The following is a 23,151-nucleotide window of genomic DNA, read 5'->3' as shown; positions in this document are numbered from 1 at the left end:
TAAGCTTTCCTTTACCTGAAACTTGCTCTGTACCAAGCTGGCCTTGAACACAGAGATCTGCTTGCCTCTGTCTCCTGGGATTAAAGGCGTGTTTGTATTCCACCCACATCACACAGCCGAAGAAGGTCTTTGGATGTGATCTCTTGCCAGAGCAGCCATGATCTGAATTAAAATTCCTCTACACAGCATCCTGTAAGACACAGGTGTGGGAAACTCTGACTAGATTCCATTTGCCCATGGACAAGAGTGGACAAATGGGGCCCCATAAAACTAAAAATATCTGTACACAGGAACTAGAGAGGGGCAGGGCATAGGAGGTGTGGGTGAAGCGTATAGGAAAGAGTACCTTGTAGTGAAATACTGCAGAAACATAAGCAGTGGCGCTAAATCCCAACTGAGCAGTGTATAGGCAGATGCACGGCTCTTATGAGCTGTGTGCACAGGAGTGAAAATTAAACGACAGAGAACAAGAAGTCAAAAGAATGCTTGTGACGTGAAAGGCTGGCTTAGCTGGGCTGGCTTGAGAGGTGACGTTTTCAGAGTCCATTGGCTTGATGGTATTGTTCTTCAGTGATGCACGTGGGAGCGAGAGTGGGAGTCTGGTTTCTGCCGGGTCAGTGGGATGCAGAAGAGGGGAAGCTGTGAGCACTTTCTTGGTACTTCCACCACGGCTCTCTCTCTTGCTAGCTTTTGTTTGTTTCTTGGAAATTCCTTTTGGCATCTCTCAGGTCAGTGACCCTTTAACCTTGTATATTTGGTCTGTTAAACCTATCGAATGGATTCTTAGTTTTGCTTATTATATTTCATTTGTCCAATATCCATCTGACTCTCTTTTAAATTTGATATTTTTTTTTTGTCGACTGTTTTTGTCCTGAAGAAATATATAAGCTTGCCATTTCTCTAATTGTCCCAAACATAAATGTTTATAGTTACTATTTGATTATTGTGTATCTGGAGACATTATTGGACTAACCTATCCATTTTGTCATTTTTTTTTCCAGTAGGATTGTGTGTGTTTTGGCTATATTTTGATAAATATGCCATTCCATTTGAAACAGAATTGTAAGAATAACTTCTGTTCTTCAGACAAAGTCTTACCAAGTAGCCCAGGCCTTTCTCAGACTCAGCATATAAACCAGGCTGGCCTTGAACTCATGCTCCTGCTGTATCAGCATCCCAAGGAGCCATGTGTGCCACTAAACAAGCAAAATGTTCTAGTCTTTTTTTAAATGATTTTTTTTTTTTCTGAAGTTCTGGGAGCTTGATGGGTTGCTTCCTTCTTATCTCTTCTGACTAGTTTTGGTCTGAAGTCCTTTTTTTTCCCTCATTCTTTAAACTTTATTTGTGAGATTATAATGTAATTACAACACCTTCCCCTTTCCTTTCTTTCCTCCAACCCCTTTCATATACCCTTCCCCAATCTTCTTCAAATTTATGGTCTCTTTTTTCATTGATACTGCATGCGTGTATCTTTATGTGTATTTCTAAATATGACAGGTTTAGTCTGTGTGTTGTTACTTGGATGTCTAATTTCAGGGCTGACCCTTTGGGACTGGACAACCAGTAGGTTTGCTCTTCCTCGGGGAGGACCACTTCTCCCACTCCCTGCATAAGGTTGTAGGGTGGAGACCTCACAGGCCTTTCTGTGTCCACTTTGGTCTGCCCATTACTGTCTTCGTTCAGCTCATATTTGGGCAATCGTGTTGGGAAGACTTTATGAGTGTGTAGCTTGGCGTAGGCCTTCGAAACCCCAAAGCCCAGTCTTAGATACACCTCCTCCAAGACGGCCACAACCTCCTAATCCTTCCCAAACACTTCTGCTCCCTGAGCTCATTTTCTTTCAAACCACCGCAGGAGGTGGTAGTTAGATATGGTTCAGTGTCTGGGCTGGAGAGGGCTCAGAGGTTAAGAGCACTGACTGTTCTTCCAAAGGTCCCGAGTTCAATTCCCATCAACCACATGGTGGCTCCCAACCATCTCTAATGAGATCTGGTGTCCTCTTCTGGCATGCCTGCAGGCAGAACACCACATAAATAAATAAATTAATTAATAAATAAATCTTAAAAAAAAAACAAATGAACCAAAATAAAAGATATAGTTAATTGTAAAGAAGAGAGGATAAGAAAGAAAAAAGTGGTAAAAGTGAAAGAGGAAGTACGTGATCTGCGCATGAAAGGAATGCTAGAGTGTCCGGTGATTGACTAGTGGGTGAACATACAGACAAACCCAACCGACTGAGCAATGGCATTGTGGGCTATGTGTGGGAGAGCGAGGGTTAAAACCTATGAAACAGAAAAAGAAATGAAAACATTAACAACAAATTAGGAAAAGCATAGGTTTCAAACTCTGTCCTTCTCTGAGATGTTTCATGAGCAACTGCATTGGTGAGGAGGTGCAATCTGCAATTCCAGTTTAGGCCTGTAGGGCCACATTTGCACCTCATTGCCGAGGGGAGTGAGCTCCTGAAGCACTCAGTTTGCTGAGCTTAGTGGTGTAATTCTCGGTTTCTTCCTTGGTACACTGTCAGGCTTGACTAGGTGTTGGGAAGGGAGGGATGAGTGGGAGCAAGGGGCCTCTCAGCCTGTTCCTGTAAGTCTGTTCCACCTCCTTCAAAATCAGTGCTTTCCTCTCTCGTGCACTTTTAGTCTCTTTTCTTTAGCTGTCGGCCGTTGAGGCTGGGGTGGTAACAGTGAAAGCGTGTTCTGGCCACTTCTGGATCACTCACAGAAACAGAACAGCAATGTCAGTGATGACAAGTGTTTTTGCTCATATCCTGGCAGATCATTTCCTGTGAAGTAATTTTCAGAACTTACCTAGTAAAAGGTGGTGGTGGGGAGATGTTTTCAGTCGTAATCCTTGTGTCATGTGGAGTAGCAGGCAGAGGGGTGGGATACTGTCCTCTCTGCCGTGTGCCATCCTGTGATGGTTGGTGGAGGATTATTTTCCCTCCTCTTGCCTCAAAGTCTTTTTATGGCATTTGCTGAGGCAAATATTAGGTCATGTTTCTAAAATCTCAGCTCCTACCAGCTATAAATAGCCACACATGCTTGTGATCTTATTCAGATTTTCAGTACTCTATTACCTCTCTTGTAGTTGAAACTGATTTTTTGATTTGGGACCTTGCTCTAGGCTCACACTTTCAAACGTTGCTTGTGAGAAATTGGGGCTCACCTGCTGAACGAGAAGCCTCTTTCTGTAGCCGTTGCTAAAGGTGGGGACCCTGCGGGCTGTAATCAGGGACTTGTGTGTAGGGTAAACATGCGCCAGCATGGCTGCTGTAGTTGGGTACATTCTACGGACAGCATTTTCACATGGACTGTGGGAGGCACCGCCTACGAACAGTTACTAACCTCTTTACTCCGTGTCCAGTTGTTTCAGCCCCACCTATCCCACACCCTGACCTGCCCGCAGACGTCCCCATGTTCACTCCCACTAACCTTCCTCTGTCAGCCTTGACTTCTCTTGTATTCTCACGTGCTGTTCCTTGAAATCCTCCATCCCTCGTCCCGATTTCCAGGAAGTCGTTCTGATTCATCCTCATCCTCTGTGTGGTGGGTTCCGGGAGAGCCGTGTGTGAGAGTTCCTGTTTCACAGCAACAGCATCGATGCTACTAACATGCATCAAACTGTGTTTTTTGTGTTTGGCTCGTGCCTGCTCACTGACCGTGCTTCACTCACAGTAAGAAACTGTGCTCTCGCTGTGGTTTCTTCCCACCTTTGTTCACAGGCTCTCTTACTTTCTCGCTTACAGTGCCCCCTGCAGGGCCGCTGGCTTCCTTATCATGCCTAGAACACGCCACAGCCATGCTATTTTTCTCTCTGTGGTGTCCTTCCCCCAGATTTCCAGTTCGGATTGAAGTGTCATGGTATATGAAGCGTTTGGACTGGCTGGCCTTTTGACACTGTGACTGCCCCAGCCTCCTGTCATTCATTGCCACCTTCTATCTATCCAGCTAACTTACCCACTAAAGTTTGCAGTCTGCTACACTCACTAGAGTGTGAGTGTGGCCTTCACAGTTTGTTTTCTGCCGTGCTCATGGGCTTTATCCCTTGAACTGAGGAGGGTATCTTATGCAAACACATGTCCAACACATGTTTGTTGAATGAGCAGATGTTTGATGGCACGAAGAGTTCCCCATAATAGCCTTAAGAGTAGTGAGGGGCCAGGTGCGGTGAAGCAGGCCTGTAACCCCAGCACTCAAGGAGGCAGAGGCAGGTGGATTTCTGTGAGTTTGATGCCAGCCTGGTCTATAATGCAAGTCTAAGACAGCCAAGGCTACAGTACAGAGAAACTGTCTCCAAAAACCAAAAAAGTAGCAACAACAAAAACAAAATAGATGGGTAATGTCATAGACCTTGTGGGAGAGTGTTTCTTCCCACATTAGATATTACATTGCGTACCTACACTCATATACCTTATTATGCTGTATACAAATTACCTATCTTGCTTTTACTGTTTATATTTAAAATCTGTAACATGGCTGTAACATGTCCTGGTTGGAATATGGCTTTAGTTCCATCAGGAGACAGAAGCAGGTGGGTCTCTGTCAGTTTGAGGCCAACCAGGGCTACACAGTGAGATTCTATATTAAAAAGAAAAACAGCAAATCTGTATTTTTTTTGTTTTGTTTTGTTTTTGAGACAGCCTCTGTAGCCCAGGCTAGCCTCAAATTCTCCATCTCCTTGCTCAGTTTCCTGAGTGCTGGGACCGTGCACATTATACATAGGTGGTGAAATGGTTACCGTGTCAGGCAGTCTGGCATATCCATTGTCCTACATAGTTACCCAAATCATTCTGTGGCAGAACAACCTAAAACCTCCTGTAGCAAAAATGCCATTTATTCCCTGGTAGTAATGGCAGGGTCATGCTGTACACGGCCGACACGCTTGCCAGTCCTGCACATCTGCTGACACGTGACCTCTAACCCCATCTCCCCGTTTGCTCCCATCCGTCCATTCTAGTTTTTGCTGTTTGCGCATTTTTCATTTTCTCTTACAATTTCAGGTCTGATTGAGATCATGTTTTACTTTCCTTTTTTGTGTCTTCCTTATTTTACTCAACATAGAACCCTCTAGATTCATTCATGTTGGGGCAAATAGTATGAGGTTGAATAATATATATGCATATACATGTATATACATGCACAAACACATATAACAGTATAAGTACACACATGTAATGGAATACAGGCATACGTCCTGTAGTACATTTATCCATGTGTCCACTGATGAACACTTAGGTTGTCCCCAGGTCTTGGCTTCAGTGACACACCAAGCAAGAGAATATAGATGTCTATGACGGAGATGCCATTTATCTTGGATTTGTAGCAGAGGGTGGATTTCTAGGCCATTTGCCACCTCTGTTGTTAATTTCCTTAGGAATACCATGCTGTCTTCTGCTGGTTTTTCTTTTTTTCACACACTGGTGTAGGCTTCTCTTTTAGGGTTTTGTAACAGCTACCCTAATGGGTATAAGGGATGGCTTTAGTTTGTGGTTTTGTGGTTTTGGTTTGCATTTCCATGGTGATTAGTGATGCTAAACACCTCTTCATTGTAGCTCTTGGACATTTATTACCTCCATTTAAAAAAGTATATTCAAGACCATTTTATACTTTTTTTTTTTTATTTTGATTTTTTGAATCAGGGTTTCTCTATGTAGCCTTGGCTGTCCTGGACTCCCTTTGTAGACCAGGCTGCCGTTGAACTCACAGAGATCCGCCTGCCTCTGCCTCCCCAAGTGCTGGGATTACAGGTGTGAACCATCGCGCCTGGCTCGTTTAATCACTCTTAAATGGACATGATTTCTACTACTGAGTTTTTCTTATACATTTAATTATTACTCCTTTTTCAGGTATATGGTTTGCAAATATTTTCTATGAAGGAGTTTTTTCCACACACCAAAGAGTAAAACTGGATCCTACCTTTTGTTTCAAAATGTCAAAAAGGATAAAAGCCCTAGGCACAGAAGACATAAAACTGTAGAAGAAGGTGTGTGTGTGGGGGGGAAGTTTCTTGATAATGGCCTTAGCAATGATAGCATACCAAAAGTTTAGGTTACTAGATGGAGAGATTGGTAGGTACGTAAGTAGACAACCATCTCAGATAAAATTTTAACGAAATAGGGGTTTGTCAACTGTTTGTGGCTTACAGTTACATTTCTTACTGATTCTCAAAAGTAAAAACGATCAGCAGGACTCCTGGTAGCGTCATGTAGTCACTGGGTGTGTGGATTAAATGCACTGACGAGTCCTCCTCTGTGATCTCAGATGTTGGTCATGTGCCCTTGCATTTCCCTACGATGTTTCTCATGTGTTCCTCACACAGACTCACACTTTCCTCACACAGACAACAAACTGTGATTTGAGTGCCTTAATAATAAGCTCAGAGTCACCAATATTGGCACTGTGTCACAGTGAAGAAAAAATCAAAATACTTCTCCTCTTGATGCCTTTCTACCGAGTGAGCCCAGATGTGAATTCTCTGCTTCACTGTGTCTTCTGTCATCGCTGTGTGCCTGAATGCTGTCTTGTGAGTTTTTCCCTGTGTGTCTGTCTGAATGTGTATGTGTGTGTGTGTGTCTGTCGCTAAGAAAGGGCTTTGCTCTGTATTTGTTGAGTACCATAGAAAGGAAGGGGATACTTTATAGAAATCTGCAATAGACTTTACAAGGGATAAAGCTGCAGAAACCAACTGACCCCAGTTGACCCAGATAACAAACAGCATTATGAACCTCACTGTTTATCAAGTAGGATCTGTGTGTTGCATTTCAGTGTTTATGGTGGATATTTACCTATAAGAGAGAGACAGAGAGACAGAGACAGGAAGACACACCAAGAGAGACAAATAGGCACACACACACACAGACACAGACAGAGAGAAAGCCAGAGACAGAGAGGGATACACACAGACCCACACTCCCAGACACACACACACACACACACACACACACACACTCAAATATATGAGCCTATGAGGGTGTCATTCCCATTCAAACTACCACAGTGTCTGTGAAACATTAGTGCTGGAGTTACCCATTTGTGTGTTTTTCTCATGGCTACCAGTGTGTGATTTGGGGGAGGGGAGGGGAGGTACATCACACTGCAGATATCTGGATTAGAAACACACAGTAGTTTGCAGTATTTGGAATAAATAAATAAAGCCAATTCAGAATGAGATCAGGTAAGTTTTTAAGGTCTCTGTAGATTGAAAGGATTCTGATTTTTGTTTCAGTGTGTTCAGTGATTCCTAGAATGGGATAGACATTCTCATTTTTTGCCTGCTTTGCTTATTTTCTGCTTTTTATAGTATTTGCTTCTTATTGGTTAAAGATACGACTAAGAACTTTCAAGATCAGCAATGACTGTGATGTGAGATATTTTCTTAATATTTATTGTAGAGGTTCCAGAAACTTCAGCAGTTGCAGTGCGGAGGACTTTGAGAAACTAACTTTGAACAAGGGAGGAAGCTGCCTTCTTAACATTCCAAAGCCAGATGAGGCTTACAGCGCGCCCTCCTGTGGGAACAAGCTGGTGGACCCTGGGGAAGAGTGTGACTGTGGCACTCCGAAGGTCAGTAGAGCATTGCAGTTTTGCTGTGTGAAACTGACATGAGATTTGCAAAAATGACACCCTTGCTTCTGGGCCCTGGCAGAGGAGTGATCATGGGCTTTGGTGGGCACGTGAGCACTGCTGTTGCATTGTGTGGATGTGTTTTGGGGACTGAGCAGCTCCTGGGAATTTCACTCATGACACCATGACTTCAGGCAAACACTATGGTTCCTTTTTTTTTTTTTTAGTTTTACTTACTTGTCTTTTATTTTTATTGTAGCTATTGGATTATTTGTTATTGGCCTTATACAGCTGGTCAGTTCTTTAAGTGTTCACCGTTCTGGTCCTGCCATTAAGGAAGTATTTGTTCAGGTGGACTCATTAACTAAGTGAATTGCTGGTTCACTCCAGCATCCGTCAGTATCACCATTCTTCCTCCTCAAAACACTGTGTCCAGCCATTAATCTTTCCTTTACCTGTGGGTCTCTGGCTCCACGGCCCTTAGCTGTGTCTGCCTACAGTGTTAATGTGGCCTAGCCACGTTCCTCTCGGAAGGTAACTTGGGGTGCCTTTAGATTCGAAACATATTTGTTCAGATGTAAGGCCTACTGTGCTATTCTCTGTTTTTCCTTGCCTGACCTTACTCGGTCTTGAAAGCCTGCCTACATACTAAGAAGAAAGCGCTTTCTATTCTTCTGTGATTCATGTGCTCCATGACCGACAGCTTGAGAGCAGAGTTCTCATACCTGAAACTGGGGCCTTTGTTAAGTAGTTTATGGACCTTGGGGAGAGCATTATCACACCAAGAGTTGTCACTTCATTTAAACTATGTATCTAAATATGCTTTTACACATATTTGTATAAAATTATACGTAAAATTTTAGATACACATACAACAATATATTCCCCATGCCTTTGCAAACATCCTTCGTGTGATGTGTCTTCCCCTCACACCCTCTCCTTCTGTTTCGTCCTCCTCCATGCTCCCCAGTCAACCCTCCCCATCTCCTTACAGTTTTATCGTGCAGGTCCCTGGCGTCTGAGGCTGCTGTGCGGGCGTCCACATACTCATTTGCCATCTGTGTATCTGTGGGATATGTCCAGCTCTTTACTTTCATTTGGAAAATTGTGTTATTTGTTACCCAGTTCTATCTTACGTATCTTAGATACTTGATTTGTAAATCTCCTTTTGTAGTTGTCCCTTAGCAATGTATGGTGTCCTGGAAGCACAGAGTTCTGCTTTTGATGAAAGCCATTTGTTACTTTGTGCTTTTATGGCCAGTGCTTTGGCTGTTCCCACTTTGTAGATTTTTCTCCTAGGAGTTTTTGTGATTTTAGGCTTTATATTTAGGTCCATGAGCCATCTTGACTTAGGGTCTGTGTGTATGTGTTTGAAAGTATAGATTGTAACTCATGAGCTTTGTTATGTGACAGAAATGATGATTCTGATTTGACAAGTCTACACTGACCATATGAACTATATGCACACTGTCTCATAGATATGTAAAATTATTACATGTTAATTGAAAAGAGAAGTTAGTTTTGGAATCTTCTTATGAAGTAATTATAGTTGCACAGGAGTTGCAGAGTCGTGTGCAGAGAACATGAACTCCTCTGCCAGCCTCTCCCGGTGGTGACAGCTTGGAAGGCTCCAGCACATTTGTAGGGCATTAAGACTGCCATATTCATATAGGTATCTGTGAGTGAGAGATTGGAGGTGAAATGTAACTGTGGTGGCCCAAAGCGTGGTGACAGGAGCCAAGGAAGATGCTGCTCAGCATAGTGTGTGTGCTTAGCATGTGCAGGGCACCGGGGCCACTCCTCACTCCTCCTACCCCACAGAAAAGGAATAAAGGAATAGTTTATCTACCCAGAGAAAAGAGCCATCCCATGAGTAGTGGGACCATGAGCAGGAAGAGAGAGGCACCCATGGATACCCACTTCTCTGTGGTTGCTTGGAATTCACGTGTCAAAGCTGTAACCTCAGCAAAGCTGCATTTGGCAATGGGCTCTCTGAGGAAATCATTAAGGTTACATGAGCACTAGAGGGTGGAGCCCTGCTTCACTAGTATCAGTGTCTTTAGAAGCAGTAGCCAGTTCCCCTATGTTCTCTCCAGTGAAGATTGGCCATATCCTGTCCGCCAGCCAGCAAGAGAGGGCTCCCTAAAGCTCTGTGCGAGGGCCTTCACCTTGCATTTCTAGCTTTCAGAACTGGGAGAAAATACATTTCAGTTTAAGTCCCTTAGTTTTTGGTATGTTATGAAAGTACTAGCTGTCTTTTGAATACCTGCAGCTAACGAGGCTGATGTGTCTTGAAGCACAGCTAGGAGGCGAGAGCCATGGCTACATTAGAGTGAAATTGCAGTCAGGAAAAGAACTTTAGTAATGGCTGCGACTGTCAAGGATTCAGTTATTTACCTGTGGTCATTCTCTGTTTGCAGGAGTGTGAGTTGGACCCCTGCTGTGAAGGAAGCACTTGTAAGCTCAAGTCATTTGCCGAATGTGCATATGGTGACTGCTGTAAAGATTGCCAGGCAAGGAATTCCCCCTTCTCAGATAAGAGAAGGAAAATGATACATGGCAATGTGACTCCTGACATCTCTGCACGCCGTTTTTATTAATGCCCATTTTATATTTTACTATACGACCATTATATGTTTCATTGTTATATTTCATCCCACTTCTGTGCATTTAAGCTGCAGTTTTTATGATGAGGGGCCTGTTGAGTTGCTTTGTTTGTTTTGGGTCCTGGGGCTTAAATCTAAGGCTGTATGCTTGCTGGGAAAATAGTCTAGCAATGAGCTCTGCCCTCATCCTTTACTTTCTTGATTTTTTCTTTTTCAACTAACATGTATCTGTTAGGAAAAATTAAAAATATCAAAGCATAGACTGTAGAAAATTAGGGGTTGGAGAGTTAATTGAGAAAGAGGATCTGAATTTGCCCCTGAGCCTTTTAGGAACCAACCCCCAACCCCAAAACTACTGTGGCTTGTGCTCATGACCCGGCACAGAGCCTGGAGCTCTCACCTTGCCGGCCTGACTGACTGCTGTGGTTCCCATCCTCACCCCCATACTTAGCTATGCTGCACCAGCCAGCGCGGCCTGCCTGCTCACCTCCCAGCCCCAAACTCATTCTGCAGGCTTTGTCATCCTCCTCTGCTTCTGCAGTGTTTCTCGTGTTTTTATTTAATTTGCATTCCTTTTGGTTACCAGTGAGGTTTCTTTTCCCCATTTTATAATATGTATGAATTGCTTGTCTGGGCTTTGTTCACTCTTGTGTTGGGTGGTTAATCTTTGCTGTTGGAACCTTTGTACCCACACTGTGGTTTCAGGTTTGATGGGTTTGTGGAAAGGGTCCTGATGTCCCGTTTAATTTGAATCTCGTTACCTTAGTTCCTCCCAGGAGGCTCTATGTGCAGAGGAAGAACCAGTGAGTGTGATGTCCCTGAGTATTGCAACGGCTCCTCGCAGTTCTGTCCGCCGGACGTCTTCATTCAGAATGGGTACCCTTGCCAGAACAGCAAAGCCTACTGCTACAATGGCATGTGCCAATATTATGATGCGCAGTGCCAAGTCATCTTTGGTTCAAGTAAGATATTTATAATTGTTGGTTTGATTTTGTCATCTGTTTTCTTTAGGTTTTTAAAGAAAGAATCAAACACTGATGAGGTTCTTATATCTCCATTCTTCCTCCTCCAGTGACAGTCATGGTCAAGAACTTTGAATGTCTAATTTGGTAAATTTGTTGATGATTTTTGTGCTCCCTCTCCCTCTTTCCAGTTTCTATAACACAGTCTTCATTTCTATCCACACAGACACATGCACAAACATTCACATATGCATGCACACACGCATGCACACACACACACATGCACAGGTGTGGTTTTTTTTGGGTAGGGGAGAGGTTACTGAGGACTGTACCTAGGACCTCGCACATGCTGGGCATGTGCACTCTTGCCTTGCTATGTCCTCAGCCTCCAGTTTTCTAGTTTTAATAATACAGGCTATCTGGGGCTAACATTTCATTCATCATGTAAAAATGTCCTTGTGATCCATTGGTTCATTTATCTCATAGTTTATTAGAGCATTGCTCAGTTACGTGGACCCTGGCTAGTTCCTCCCTTGTGTGTATGAAGTGTGTCTTTGTGTGTGGGAGTGCGTGTGTATGAGTCTGTGAGTCTGGATGCAAGCTTTTGGGATTCTTCTGTCCTCACCTCCCCTTTCCGCATAGGAGCATTGGAATTACAGATATGAACTACTTTTTCTTGGGATTTGAACTCAGGTCCTAACACTTGCATGACAAAGTACTTCACCCACCAAACCATCTTCCCTGCTTCTGGTTTTCAGTTTTTATGTTCCTGGGTATGTCATATATGCTCTCAGGGTTTTTTTCTTTAAAGTTTTCATTTTTATGAAAAGTATACTATAGATTAAAAAATGAAAAATTTATACAATTTTACTATGAAAATTAAAGTAAATTTCTGCTCAACACTCCCATTCTTTTAAATAATAACTTTTACCTTTTGTAGCTAATTTTTTGTTATGTATTTATAAGTATTTATATGTATACTTATTCATTTATATTTGAGGCAGGGTCTTGCTGTGTAGGCCAGGCTGGCCTTGGACTCATAGTCCTCTGTCTGTCTCGGCCTTCCAAGGGCTGTGTATGTGTCATGCCCACCATCTCCAAGTCTTTAGATAGTCTCTTTGTAAGGCTACTCTTTCATTTTTATTTTTAAGAATTATTTTATTTTATGTCTATGAGTTTTGCCTTCAATTATGTTATGTGTACCATGGGCATGCCTGGTGCTTGTGGGAGTCAAAAGAAGGCATTGGATCCCCTGGAACTAGAGATATGGATGGTTGCGAATCATCATGCGGGTTCTGAGAATCAAACCCAGGCCCTCTGCAAGCGTAACAAATGCTCCTAACCACTGAGCCACCTCCCCAGATGCTACATTTTTATTTTTTTATGGAAGATGAGAATTCTTCATCTTCTTTCAACCCTTGACAACTCATGTCCATACACATGACCATTTTCTATTCTTCTTTCTTCATCATGGAATAAGGGTAGTTTTCAGAGCAGTGTTGACTGTATTGCACAGCAGCCATGTTACTGCTATTCTCATCTGAACTATATAGTAAGGTGCAGTTATTTTCTGCCATTCTCTTTCTCTAGAATTAATCATTCTCATTCTCTCTCCCTCGTTGCTCCCCCCTCTCTCTGTTCCTCCCTGTCTGCCTTCCTGCCTCTAGCTCTTTCTGTCCTGTCACTGAGTTTGCTAAATTCTTACCATTAATTGAATTGCAAATAGTTGACCACTATTCTGGCGTTGTCTTGAGGTGACTACAGGCATCAGCTGTTCTGTTAACTTCAGTCTGTTTAAAGAAATCTAAACAGGACGTCTCTGTCTTCAGTTTTGACTTGTTCTTTGTGTTGTTTAGGCTTTCTAGAGAATCAGAGCTATTGGGATAAGTATATGCACACACATGTGCGCGCGCGCACACACACACACACACACACACACAAGATGGATTCACTCATGTAGTTCTGCTGTCTGTAGAGCTGATGCTGTCATTCTGTTCAGGCACAGCAGGCTCAGAACCCAGAGGGAGCTGGTGTCCCAGCTCAGTTCCAATGGTGGGACCATTCCAGGTGTGTCAGCCTGATGTCTGTTGGGAAATATTCTAACTGGTCAGTGGTTTGTTCTTTTCAAGTGTGAAATTGCTGGTTCAAGTATCTCTGAGTGCAACCCTCTGTCTTCACTCTACTCAGTTAAGTATTAGCATCATCCAAAAGAGCTCTTACAAGTTCAAACACAAGTATATCTTACATCACATGATGAAGGGATAAGAGAGAGGAGAAAAGAGGAACATTTCATCACAGTTACAGTCAATTGATGACAGTTGTAGTTCTCAGGTCTGTAACTGCTCTGTGATTGTATCTCACACTTCCAGCTTTCTGTTCTACATTTTGCTGTTACCCTGCCCATTCTGTATTTCCTTTGCCACCAGTAAGTACCTTAGCTGGTTAGAGCTTCCAGCCTGGTGGCGTGACCCAGACATTGATTCCTGGAGGGCCTGGGCCACGGGCAGCTTTGCTGGATTTGGTTGTGATGGGATGTGGTAAATACTAGAAAACTCCTGTATTCCAGGCCTGCTCTTCTGACTTCCATGTAAGGTTAGGGATCTGTCATCTAGCCACTTGTGCAGCCTTTCTCTGTTCGTTCAGAAGCATGAAAAGCCCAGCATGAAAGTGTGGCATCAATTCCAGTCCAAGGGAGTCATTATTGTGGCGAGTGGAAGAATTTCTTCTTTGGACACTCAGACCTCTAAGCTATCAGAGCATGAAGTCATGGGAACAGGAAGCATATTTTTGCTAGTGAGTCACTAGGGGAATATCACTGTGTTGCCACCACCGTTTGCACCCCTATGTACACTGAGTTGTGTTGGGAGATAGCTTAGTGGCGGGGTGCTTATCTAGTATGCACAGTCAGCATGTGTGGGGGTCACTAAGTGATGGAGGGGAACAGTGTAGTTACTGTGGTACCCAGCTGTGGCTGAACTGCCAGGAAATAGTGCCATATGAGAGACTTAGTGTACTTGGGTGATGACAGAGATGGCAGGGAAAGAGGATGCCTGCAATTCACAGATGAGTTTTCCTTTCAATTGATTGTTTTGATCCAAGCACCTTAATTGGACACAATTGTGTATTCATCCATCTCTCCTTGCAAGGAAAGTGAATGACAGACAGTATGTACTAAGGGGTAGTCTAGAAAGAGTCCTCAGCATTGCAGTGGTTCACCTTTGGGTGATGCTTTTGTAGTTTTCAGAGCCATCCATAAAATGCTTTGTTCTTCTCGTCTCATGTCAACCCTTGGCAGAATTCCCAGTGTTGTCGTAGGAGCTGGGAAGGGCTTGGGAAACAGAGGACATGGGGTTGTGTTACCCTCAGCTGCCTTCATTTTGATTGTCCATGGTGCCCATGGGTTCCTGTCCCCTGCTCTGCACTGTGCTGCATCCTTGTGCTTGGGAATCAGCTGAGCATGACTAAGTCCCCTTGGGAGAGAGGTGTCCCTTTGGCCATTTACCCAGACTGTAGGGCCTGATCATCGATACTGATTATCTATATAAAGAGCCTTCCTAGAATTCTGTCTTCCTGTCATTCTCTCCTTTTTATCCCAGAGTCAGCAGGAGCAGCAAACAGATTTAACTCAGTTCCTTCCTGTATATCATCTGGAAAATTTGAAACTTTCCCTGTTTCTCTAAGGTCTTGGATGGGATCATTGTGTGGCATTTCTCCTGGGGATTTCTGGGTATTTCTCCACTTGACCCTTTGCTCTGTTGTGCTACCTCCTTTCTCCCATATCCATCCTCACTAAAACTAACTTAGCCTTGTAGCAGGCATGTGAGGTAGGCAGAGGAATCTTATTTAGGAAGGAGGAAGGACTGACAATTTGACTTTTAGGTGAGAATCATTTTTAGAAGGGAAAAATGAAACTGACACAAAATTTAAGAAAAAGTTAGTGGGTTAATTTTTTGTCACATGGTGTAGGCCTCACTCTGTTCATCTCACATAAGCATCCATGTACAATAAAAAACCCCTCGCAGTATCTGATGTGACTGAGCAGCGTTAGGCATGTGAGAGCAGAGTGAGTGCCCTCCAGGCTGTGTCCTAACTGCACGAACTGTTATATAGTTGTAACCGGTTACCGAGGAGAAGAGAACACCCAGGAAGGTGTTTTGATTCCTGATTTCAGAGAGGTTCATCTGTGTTTCCTTGGCCCATGAACACATGAGGAGCAATGTAATGATGGGGCAACCTTATGGCAGGCAGAGATAGGAAGAAAAGGATTCAGAAGAGGGCCAAGGCAAGATAAAGCTTCAAGGGCACTTATCTGCCCCTCACCCCAGTGACCTCCTCTGACTGGGTCTGCCCCTTACTTTTCCCTGTAGGTTTCCAATAACTCTGTAATATTATGAACTCATCAGTGATTGATCAGTCTAGAAGATCAGACCACTCGGGCAGGCTTTCTAATCTGTCTTTCTCAGTCCATTCAATGTTCATGGGTCTTAATTGTAATAACTACGTGATAGTGTTTGTTTTAGAATTTGAGCATTTGAGTCCAGGATTTTATGTGCAATCTGAACCTTAGTTTTACATATTTTTGCTGTGTATGAAGTGTAGAACAAAAGTGCTGTATGTGTAAGGCTGGAACTTTTAGAAGCATGCAGGTAGCCCCTACAGGTGTGTAAAGAGTCGTGAGGAATACTTCTGTTCTCAAGTAAAGTTACCATAACTTTTTTCTCTTTTAAATGTTATTGCAGAGGCCAAGGCTGCCCCAAGAGATTGCTTCATTGAAGTGAATTCTAAAGGGGACAGATTTGGCAACTGTGGTTTCACCGGCAGTGAGTACAAGAAGTGTGCCACTGGGTAAGTGGAGGAAAGGGTAGAGGACTGGGGACAAGGGGCCAGTCGTCTCTGAAGTCTTTTGTACCTGCTCCTGTGATTGCTGCCTTTCTCCTGCTTCAAATGCTTAACCTCTTACATGCAACATGTCCAGTGAGGCTCCAGAGAGTGTGGGAGCAAACCTGGTGAGGTAACTCATGCTTTTGCACGCAGATTGTCGAATCTAGTGGGCTTAGAACTTTGTTTTGTTTATCTGTGATGCACAGTAAGATCCCTGACGGAATGCACCTTTATCTTCTGTCAGTGAAACATTCTCTGACTCAGTCCTACACACAGGACACCTGCAGTATTAATTGGGTCTCATTATTTCTTTTTCAGCCTTACATTAATTTAAGATGATGAAGTAAAACTTTTAAAAGAATTTTTGTAGGCTGTTGAGACGGCTTACAGGTTAAAGTGTTTATCACCAAGCCTGACAGCCTGAGATCTCTCATCTGAACACATACAGTAAATGGAGAAAACTGATTCTAGTGAGTTGTCCTCTGACCTACACACATGCGTTGTGACATACCTGTACGGGGGGCATTCATTTGAACACATAAGTATATTTAAAATAAAAGTAAATAAATGTAAAAACTGTTTTTATAATTAATGTTATTATAAAAATTAGCACTATAAAAATTATAAATGCATGCCTGTAATCCCAGCACTCTGGGAGGCAGAGGCAGGCAGACCTCTATGTGTTTGAGGCCAGCCTGGTCTACAAAGTGAGTCCAGGACGACAAGGCTACACAGAGAAACCCTGTCTCGGAAAAAAAAATTATAAAGGAGAACAGATAATTCCAACGTGTTTCCTTCTATTCTGTGTTTGCACTGCATGTGTAATCACACTGGTATTCACTCAGTGAGAACGATTCTGCAGGTCTGTGTGGGGCCACTGGTTGAGCTCAGGTTGGGCCTGTGGAAGGTGGTGTTGGCGAAGTATCAGTGTCAGCATGACTGCTGTGGCATATGCTGACTTCTTGCTCCGTAACTCTGCAGGAGCGCTCAGTCATACTGACTGGCTTAGTTACTGTTCTGTTGGTGTGAAGAGACACCATCACCAAGGCAGCTTATAGAGGAAAGAGTTTGTTGAAGCTTACAGATTCAGAGGGTGAGTCGATGACCATCATGGCAGGGAGCCTGGCAGCAGGTAGCCAGGCATGGTGCCGAGCAGTACTCTGAGAGCTTACATCTAACGACAGGGAAAGCGAGACTGGATCTTGTATGTGCTTCTGAAGCTTGCAAGCCCATCCCCAGTGACACACCTCTTCCAACAAGGCCAACTCCCCACCCCGGTAATCCTTCCTAAACAGTTCTACCAACTGGGGACCAAGCATTTAAATACATGAGTGCATGGGGGCCATTCTTATTCAGACTACCTCACTGACTGACCATTCTTTCTTTTTTAATTTTAATTTTATTTTATTAATTTTTATTTTTTTATATTAATCACAGGTTATTTACTTTGTATCCCAGCTGTATCCCCCTCTCTCATTCCCTCCCAATTCCACCCTCCCTCCCTTATCTCCTCCCTGCCCCTTTCCAAGACCACTATTAGGGGAGGTCTTCCTCTCCTTCCATCTAACCCTAGCTTATCAGGTATCTTCAGGACTGGCTGCCATGTCCTTCTCTGTGCCCTAGCAGGGCTGCTCCTCCCTCAGGGGTGGGGTGGGGGTGGGGGTGGTGGTGGTAAAGGAGCTATCATTGAGTTCATGTCAGAAGACCATTTTCTTTTTCTTAGCTTTGTGAAGAATGTCCTTGTCCCTCTTCATAAACTTGGTTTCAGTCACTTTCTTAAGGAAAACCTTCTTCCACTTTGCTAACAGCATGTTTTCCTTATGGGTGTTCCAAGTGCTAGGTACCTCTTTTTCATAAACATGATATGCTCTATTTTCATCATTGTTCATAACTTCCCCAGTCACTCTTCTGTTGCTGTGAAGAGATTCTGTGGCAGCGGCAATTCTTATAAAAGAAAGTATTTATTTGGGGTCTAGCTTACAGTTTCAGAGATTTAGTCCATTGTCATTGTGGCAAGGATCATGGTGACACACGTGGCTCAGGAGCAACAGCTGAGAGCTACAGCCTGGTCTGGCAGAGAGAAACACTGGGCTTGGCATGGGCTTTTGAAACCTCAAAACCCAACCCTAGTGACACACTTTCTCCAGTGAAGCTACACCTGTTAATCCTTCTAATTCTTTAAAATAGTGTCATTTCCTGGTAACTAGCATTTGAGGATATAAGTATCTGGGGGCCAGGCTTATGCAAGCCAACACAATAACACTTTCTAATTTACACCATTGGCTCATGAGTTATTAAAAGTTAAAGTGTTTAATTTCAAAATTTTCTTGTTATTTAATTTTACCAAGAACACTCAGGAGTAGGGAGATGGCTCTGTCTATAAAGTTCTTATTGTGCAATACCTGAGTTCATATTCCCAGCACTTATATTAAAAACAAAACAAAACAAAACAAAACAAAACAAAACAAAACAAAAAACAGTTACAGCAGTGTATACCAGTAATCCCAGGGCTGGGGCCACAGATAGGAGATCCCTAGGGCTCATTGACCAGCCAGTGTGGCCAATCAGTGAGCTCCAGATTTAGGGAGAGGCCCTGTCTTAAAAAATAATGGGCAGAGCAATTGGGGGAGACCTCCAGTGTTCACCCTAGCTTTCACATTTGTACACACAGTGTATGCACCACATGTACACGCCACGGGTATGCCCAGCTCCTGTTGCGCATTGTGACCTAACACTGGCTTGTTTGGGAGACTAATTGTCATCCTCGCCAACTGTCATCCTCAGTTGTTGCACGTGTTAGGTTAACTGTCATAGTGTTTCCATGACTTTGGACTGTTTAATGTCCTTGCCTCGGCACTGAGGATTGTAAATCTGTTTTCTTCTCAGTTCTGTAAACTTTTATGTTTTATATTTTCAGCTTGTTACTGGGCTCAGATACATTTTAGGATTAAGTCTTGTCAATGAGTCATCCTTTTTATCATTATCAAATTTTCATCATTGCTTCTGGAGTATTCTGTAGTGTTTTGTAGTGTCACTTTTTCGCTTGCTTATCACCTCCCCTTAGGAGACTAGGCATGGTGACACATTTCTTCTTTGTGATTAGCATAATTCCTAGAACATAGGGGGCCGGTATTTGTTGAATGAATGAGTGAGAGCGCAGGTTGCTCAAGAAACGTATCAGTGGATTGAAAATTAGAATAAATTGGAATGAGCTGAGATAAAACCTAGGGGTAAGGGGACTAAGACAAACTTGAAGGCAGTTTGGGGGACTGAACGTGGTCCTGTTTTTGTGTGTGTTTGTGAGAATGGGTCTTGATTTATAGCCTAGGCTGGCGTCAGACTCCTAACACGTAGGCATGTACCATCTTACCTGGTACACATCCTGTTCCTGGCTTTGTTTGGTGTCATCGCTTCCTTAGCATCTTGAAGATGCTGGGATTTACTTACCGTGCCCGAGAAGCTTATTTGAGAACTTTGGCGGTACTGCAAGGCTAGCACAAGGGTTAAGAGTGCACATTTGAAGTTAGTAAGTTTGAATCCTGGTTCAACCCCTTCAAGGCTCTGACTGGGCAGAGTACTTACCCTTCTCTTCTCTTCTGTCATCCTGAGTCAGGGACAGCTGAGGCACCTCCCAAACATTGCTGTGAGATGTCTGTGCGCATATATACATACATATGTTCGTCATTCACAGCACTCTTTGCTCCCATGCTCTCATCCAGAGGTGCCCGCTTAGTTTTTCCTTTCTGTGTGTGCCTGCACATGTGCATGTGTGTGTGCGTTTGTGTATATGTGGACATTCACAAGCGTAAGCTTTCTTTTTCAGTACATGGACTGTATTCCTTTAAGGCTTTTGTTTATTTACTTGGCATTTGTTTATTTATTTGGCATTTATGTCTTATTTCCTGTGCAGTCCCATTTATAAAACACCGAATTGGTCAACAGCTTGATTAATTAGAGTACCCTGAGCTGTAGGCAGGCAGTGAAGCGGGGTAGGAGTGGGTGAGGGAAACGCCTCTGCATTGCTTGCTACCCTACCTGCATTTTAGCCACAGCTCACCTCTTCTCTCCCGTGCTGCACTTAAGCAGAGCTGTGTTGACTTTCTGTTGAGATTTCCTCTAGCCAAGAAACAGCAAACATGTCTTCGTATAAATTTAAAACTTCTTTTTGTGTGTCCACTGGATGCATTTTGTGTTTACATTCTCTCTCTTGCTCGGTAGGAATGCTTTGTGTGGAAAGCTTCAGTGTGAGAATGTACAGGACATGCCAGTGTTTGGAATAGTGCCAGCTATCATTCAGACACCTAGTCGAGGCACCAAATGTTGGGGTGTGGATTTCCAGCTTGGTTCAGATGTTCCAGACCCAGGGATGGTGAATGAAGGCACAAAATGTGATACTGGAAAGGTAACCTCAATATTTTCTATTTACAAGCAAAAGCAACTTAAAGAATTGTTATACAGAGTCGGTGGCTGGCCTCTTCCCTCTGGGGGAGAAGAGTCTCTAAGGTGGCAGCCTTAGAACATCCAAAGCCACTGGGAAGAAACTTGAGAACAACTCTAATTGTGCCACCTGTATTTCTTCACAGGGCCCCTCAGATGATGTCTTCCATGTTGGGATACATGTACATGCTTCTTTGTCCCATGAATGTGCTATAATTTGTCAGCCAGGTTGCTCTGACTGGGAAACCTAAGGGGTTTCCACAATTCTTGGAACGAGAGCTCAAGTTTCTGAATTTTGTGTTTATCTGTTTATGCCACAGTAATGTCATGGTGCTTTCCCTGCCCGTGCTCCCTGAATCTAGGACGAGCTCATGGCAGCCGTGGCTTATACCAGTGCTTCCACATGAGAGGGTGATCAGGGCTTTTGTTTTGTTTTTTGTTTTGTTTTGTTTGTTTTTTGTTTTTTCTCTTTTCTAAAATGATTGCTGAGACAAAAAAAGGTGCTGTCTATCCAGTTTCAAAACGATAATCACCAAACACGCCCTTCTCTTTCCTCAAGATTCAGCAAAAGAGATGATTTTGTGTGTGTGTGAGAGAGAGAGAGAGAGAGAGAGAGAGAGAGAGAGAGAGAGAGAATTTCTTCTTGATTGGGAATTTGAGCATACTTCCTTAAGTGCTTGGAATGCAGCAGCCATGATTAATGAGCTGAATATGTGACACTTTTAGATTCGTGTTCTGAATGTGCTTGCGAAGAACATAATCTTATAATGTATTTGATAATGATCTTTCAGGTCTTCTGATTCTTAATGTGTTAAAGCTTTAGAGACGGAAATGCTTTAGTCTTTAGTACTGGCCTGCTTTCTCACGTAAATTTCATTTTCACAAGGAATGTTACGTTTGTGTAAATTTCTTGGCAATTACATTTTAATTATGGATTTTATCTTTTATTAATTTATATGTTCCTTTACTATATTTTAATGTTTTTATGCTAAATTTTTCTTTAATTGATATTATTGCCTACTCAGTTCATGATTAAGTTGTGTAATGAGGTTAAAAATTTTAAAATAAAACTCCTCAGTGACATTTTAAGTGTATGCCTTGAATAGTTAGATGTTATTTGCTCTAAGTTTTTCCTTCTTTGGAAGATTTTTTTTATATAAAAAGTATTTCATTTTAACCATTATAAACATTGTACATAAGAAAAATTAATGCCCCAGTCATTTCTCTTCCCCAGCTCATTTCTGAGGGGAGCCACTGTGAGCAGGCTTGCGTTTCTCTGCAGTGCTATCTTTGGGCTTTTCCAAACCTCACACACTCTGAGAAAACTAAACCACGTTAGACTTTTAGTGAAGTCTGAGGTGTGGTTACTTGCAGCACATGACAGCTCCTCTAGGTCCGTACGGAAGCTGGCTTCCTCCCACTAAGTGCATCAGTCATTTCGCCACACAGTAGAGGTTTCCTGGTGTATAGTTTGTTTAGCTAGTACTAAAAAGCATCTATACTTGATTGCTCTACTTTTTTTGACACTAAGATAGTTAGTTTACTACAGTTTGTTTGTTTGTTTGTTTTTTGGTTCTTTTTTATGAGCCACTATGTGTTTGCTGGGGATTGAACTCTGGGAATTGAACTCAGGACCTTTGGAAGAACAGCCAGTGTTCTTAAACTTCTGAGCCATCTCTCCAGCCCTTTGGTACTTTTTTAAATTAAGGGACATGCACATTTATTTACTTAAATTTTTACTTTTTGCCTATGCATATTTAAATTTTGATAGGAATTGCCAATTTATCTTTTATGTAGTGTTATGTAGTGAAATGTGGTTACATTTCACTGATAGTATGTGAAGTGTCTTAATTTATGACAACATTTTTGCTGATTTTGATTTATAAAAAATGTGTTTTAAAATTAGTTTATAAAGCAGGTTTTCATGTGGCTTCTTCATAAGTCCTCAGTTTTGGTCAGTTCTCACCGTAGGCTCTCAGCCTCCTCCCTGTACTCCCATTTAAGCCCTGCCACCCTGTCTCCTTTCCTTTCTCACATCACTTACCTTCTACCATCCCCGTCTACCTGCTCCTCCCGCCCCTGTGCCGTTCTCACTTTCCGGTCTCTGTACACATCTTGTTCACAGGCCGATCTAAAGCTTTGATGCACCTATCGGAACAGGTGCCATCTGTCTTTCCAGGTCACCTCACATAGAATATTTTCCAGTTTGACCCATTCTGAAAATTTCATTTCTCTTTATGGCTAAATAAAATCCCATTTTTATTTGCTAGCCTGTGGTGTCTAGTAGAGTCACTGTTTTCCCATTGCAGGGTAACTTCATTTAAACCCTTTCTATATATGTATATATTTTAGAAAGCCTCTAAGTAGTATACCTTCTATGTGACTTTTCCAGAAGGTCTTTGGAGTTAGTTACCCCGCACTATACTCTTCCCCTGCCTCCACATCCTAGATCCTGTTTTGCCCTTCCTGTTCTCTTATTCCCTTTCCCCACTTTGTATCTCACATTTTATTTCCCCTCCTTTGGAATCCATCCCCATTCCCACCATGTTGTTATAAATAAAAATGAGTGATGGGCTGTGTATTATTTATTATTAGCCCTATAATTATTGCAGTGGTATTATTTGATCTACTATCACAAATAATAAGACACAAACACCTGTCAGATTTTATAATTGCTGTTGATTACATTTGGAGTTG

General features: G+C 42.7%; 1 protein-coding gene across 1 annotated transcript in view; it reads left to right on the top strand.

The window, feature by feature from the left end:
• The window catches only part of Adam9 (ADAM metallopeptidase domain 9), a 69,513-nt gene that overhangs the window by 27,882 nt on the left and 18,480 nt on the right, over positions 1-23,151 (top strand). The window contains exons 12-16 of the mRNA XM_021657377.2: positions 7,397-7,568; positions 9,989-10,081; positions 10,941-11,136; positions 15,876-15,981; positions 20,236-20,419. Coding sequence (XP_021513052.1) covers positions 7,397-7,568; positions 9,989-10,081; positions 10,941-11,136; positions 15,876-15,981; positions 20,236-20,419 — 751 coding nt within the window. The remainder of the gene's footprint in view (positions 1-7,396; positions 7,569-9,988; positions 10,082-10,940; positions 11,137-15,875; positions 15,982-20,235; positions 20,420-23,151) is intronic.

The sequence above is a fragment of the Meriones unguiculatus genome, chromosome 4 (genome assembly GCF_030254825.1).
Source record: "Meriones unguiculatus strain TT.TT164.6M chromosome 4, Bangor_MerUng_6.1, whole genome shotgun sequence".
Taxonomy (NCBI): Eukaryota; Metazoa; Chordata; class Mammalia; order Rodentia; family Muridae; genus Meriones; species Meriones unguiculatus.
The sequence above is the reverse complement of the archived record's forward strand: the minus strand, read 5'-3'. Positions and strand labels throughout refer to the sequence as shown.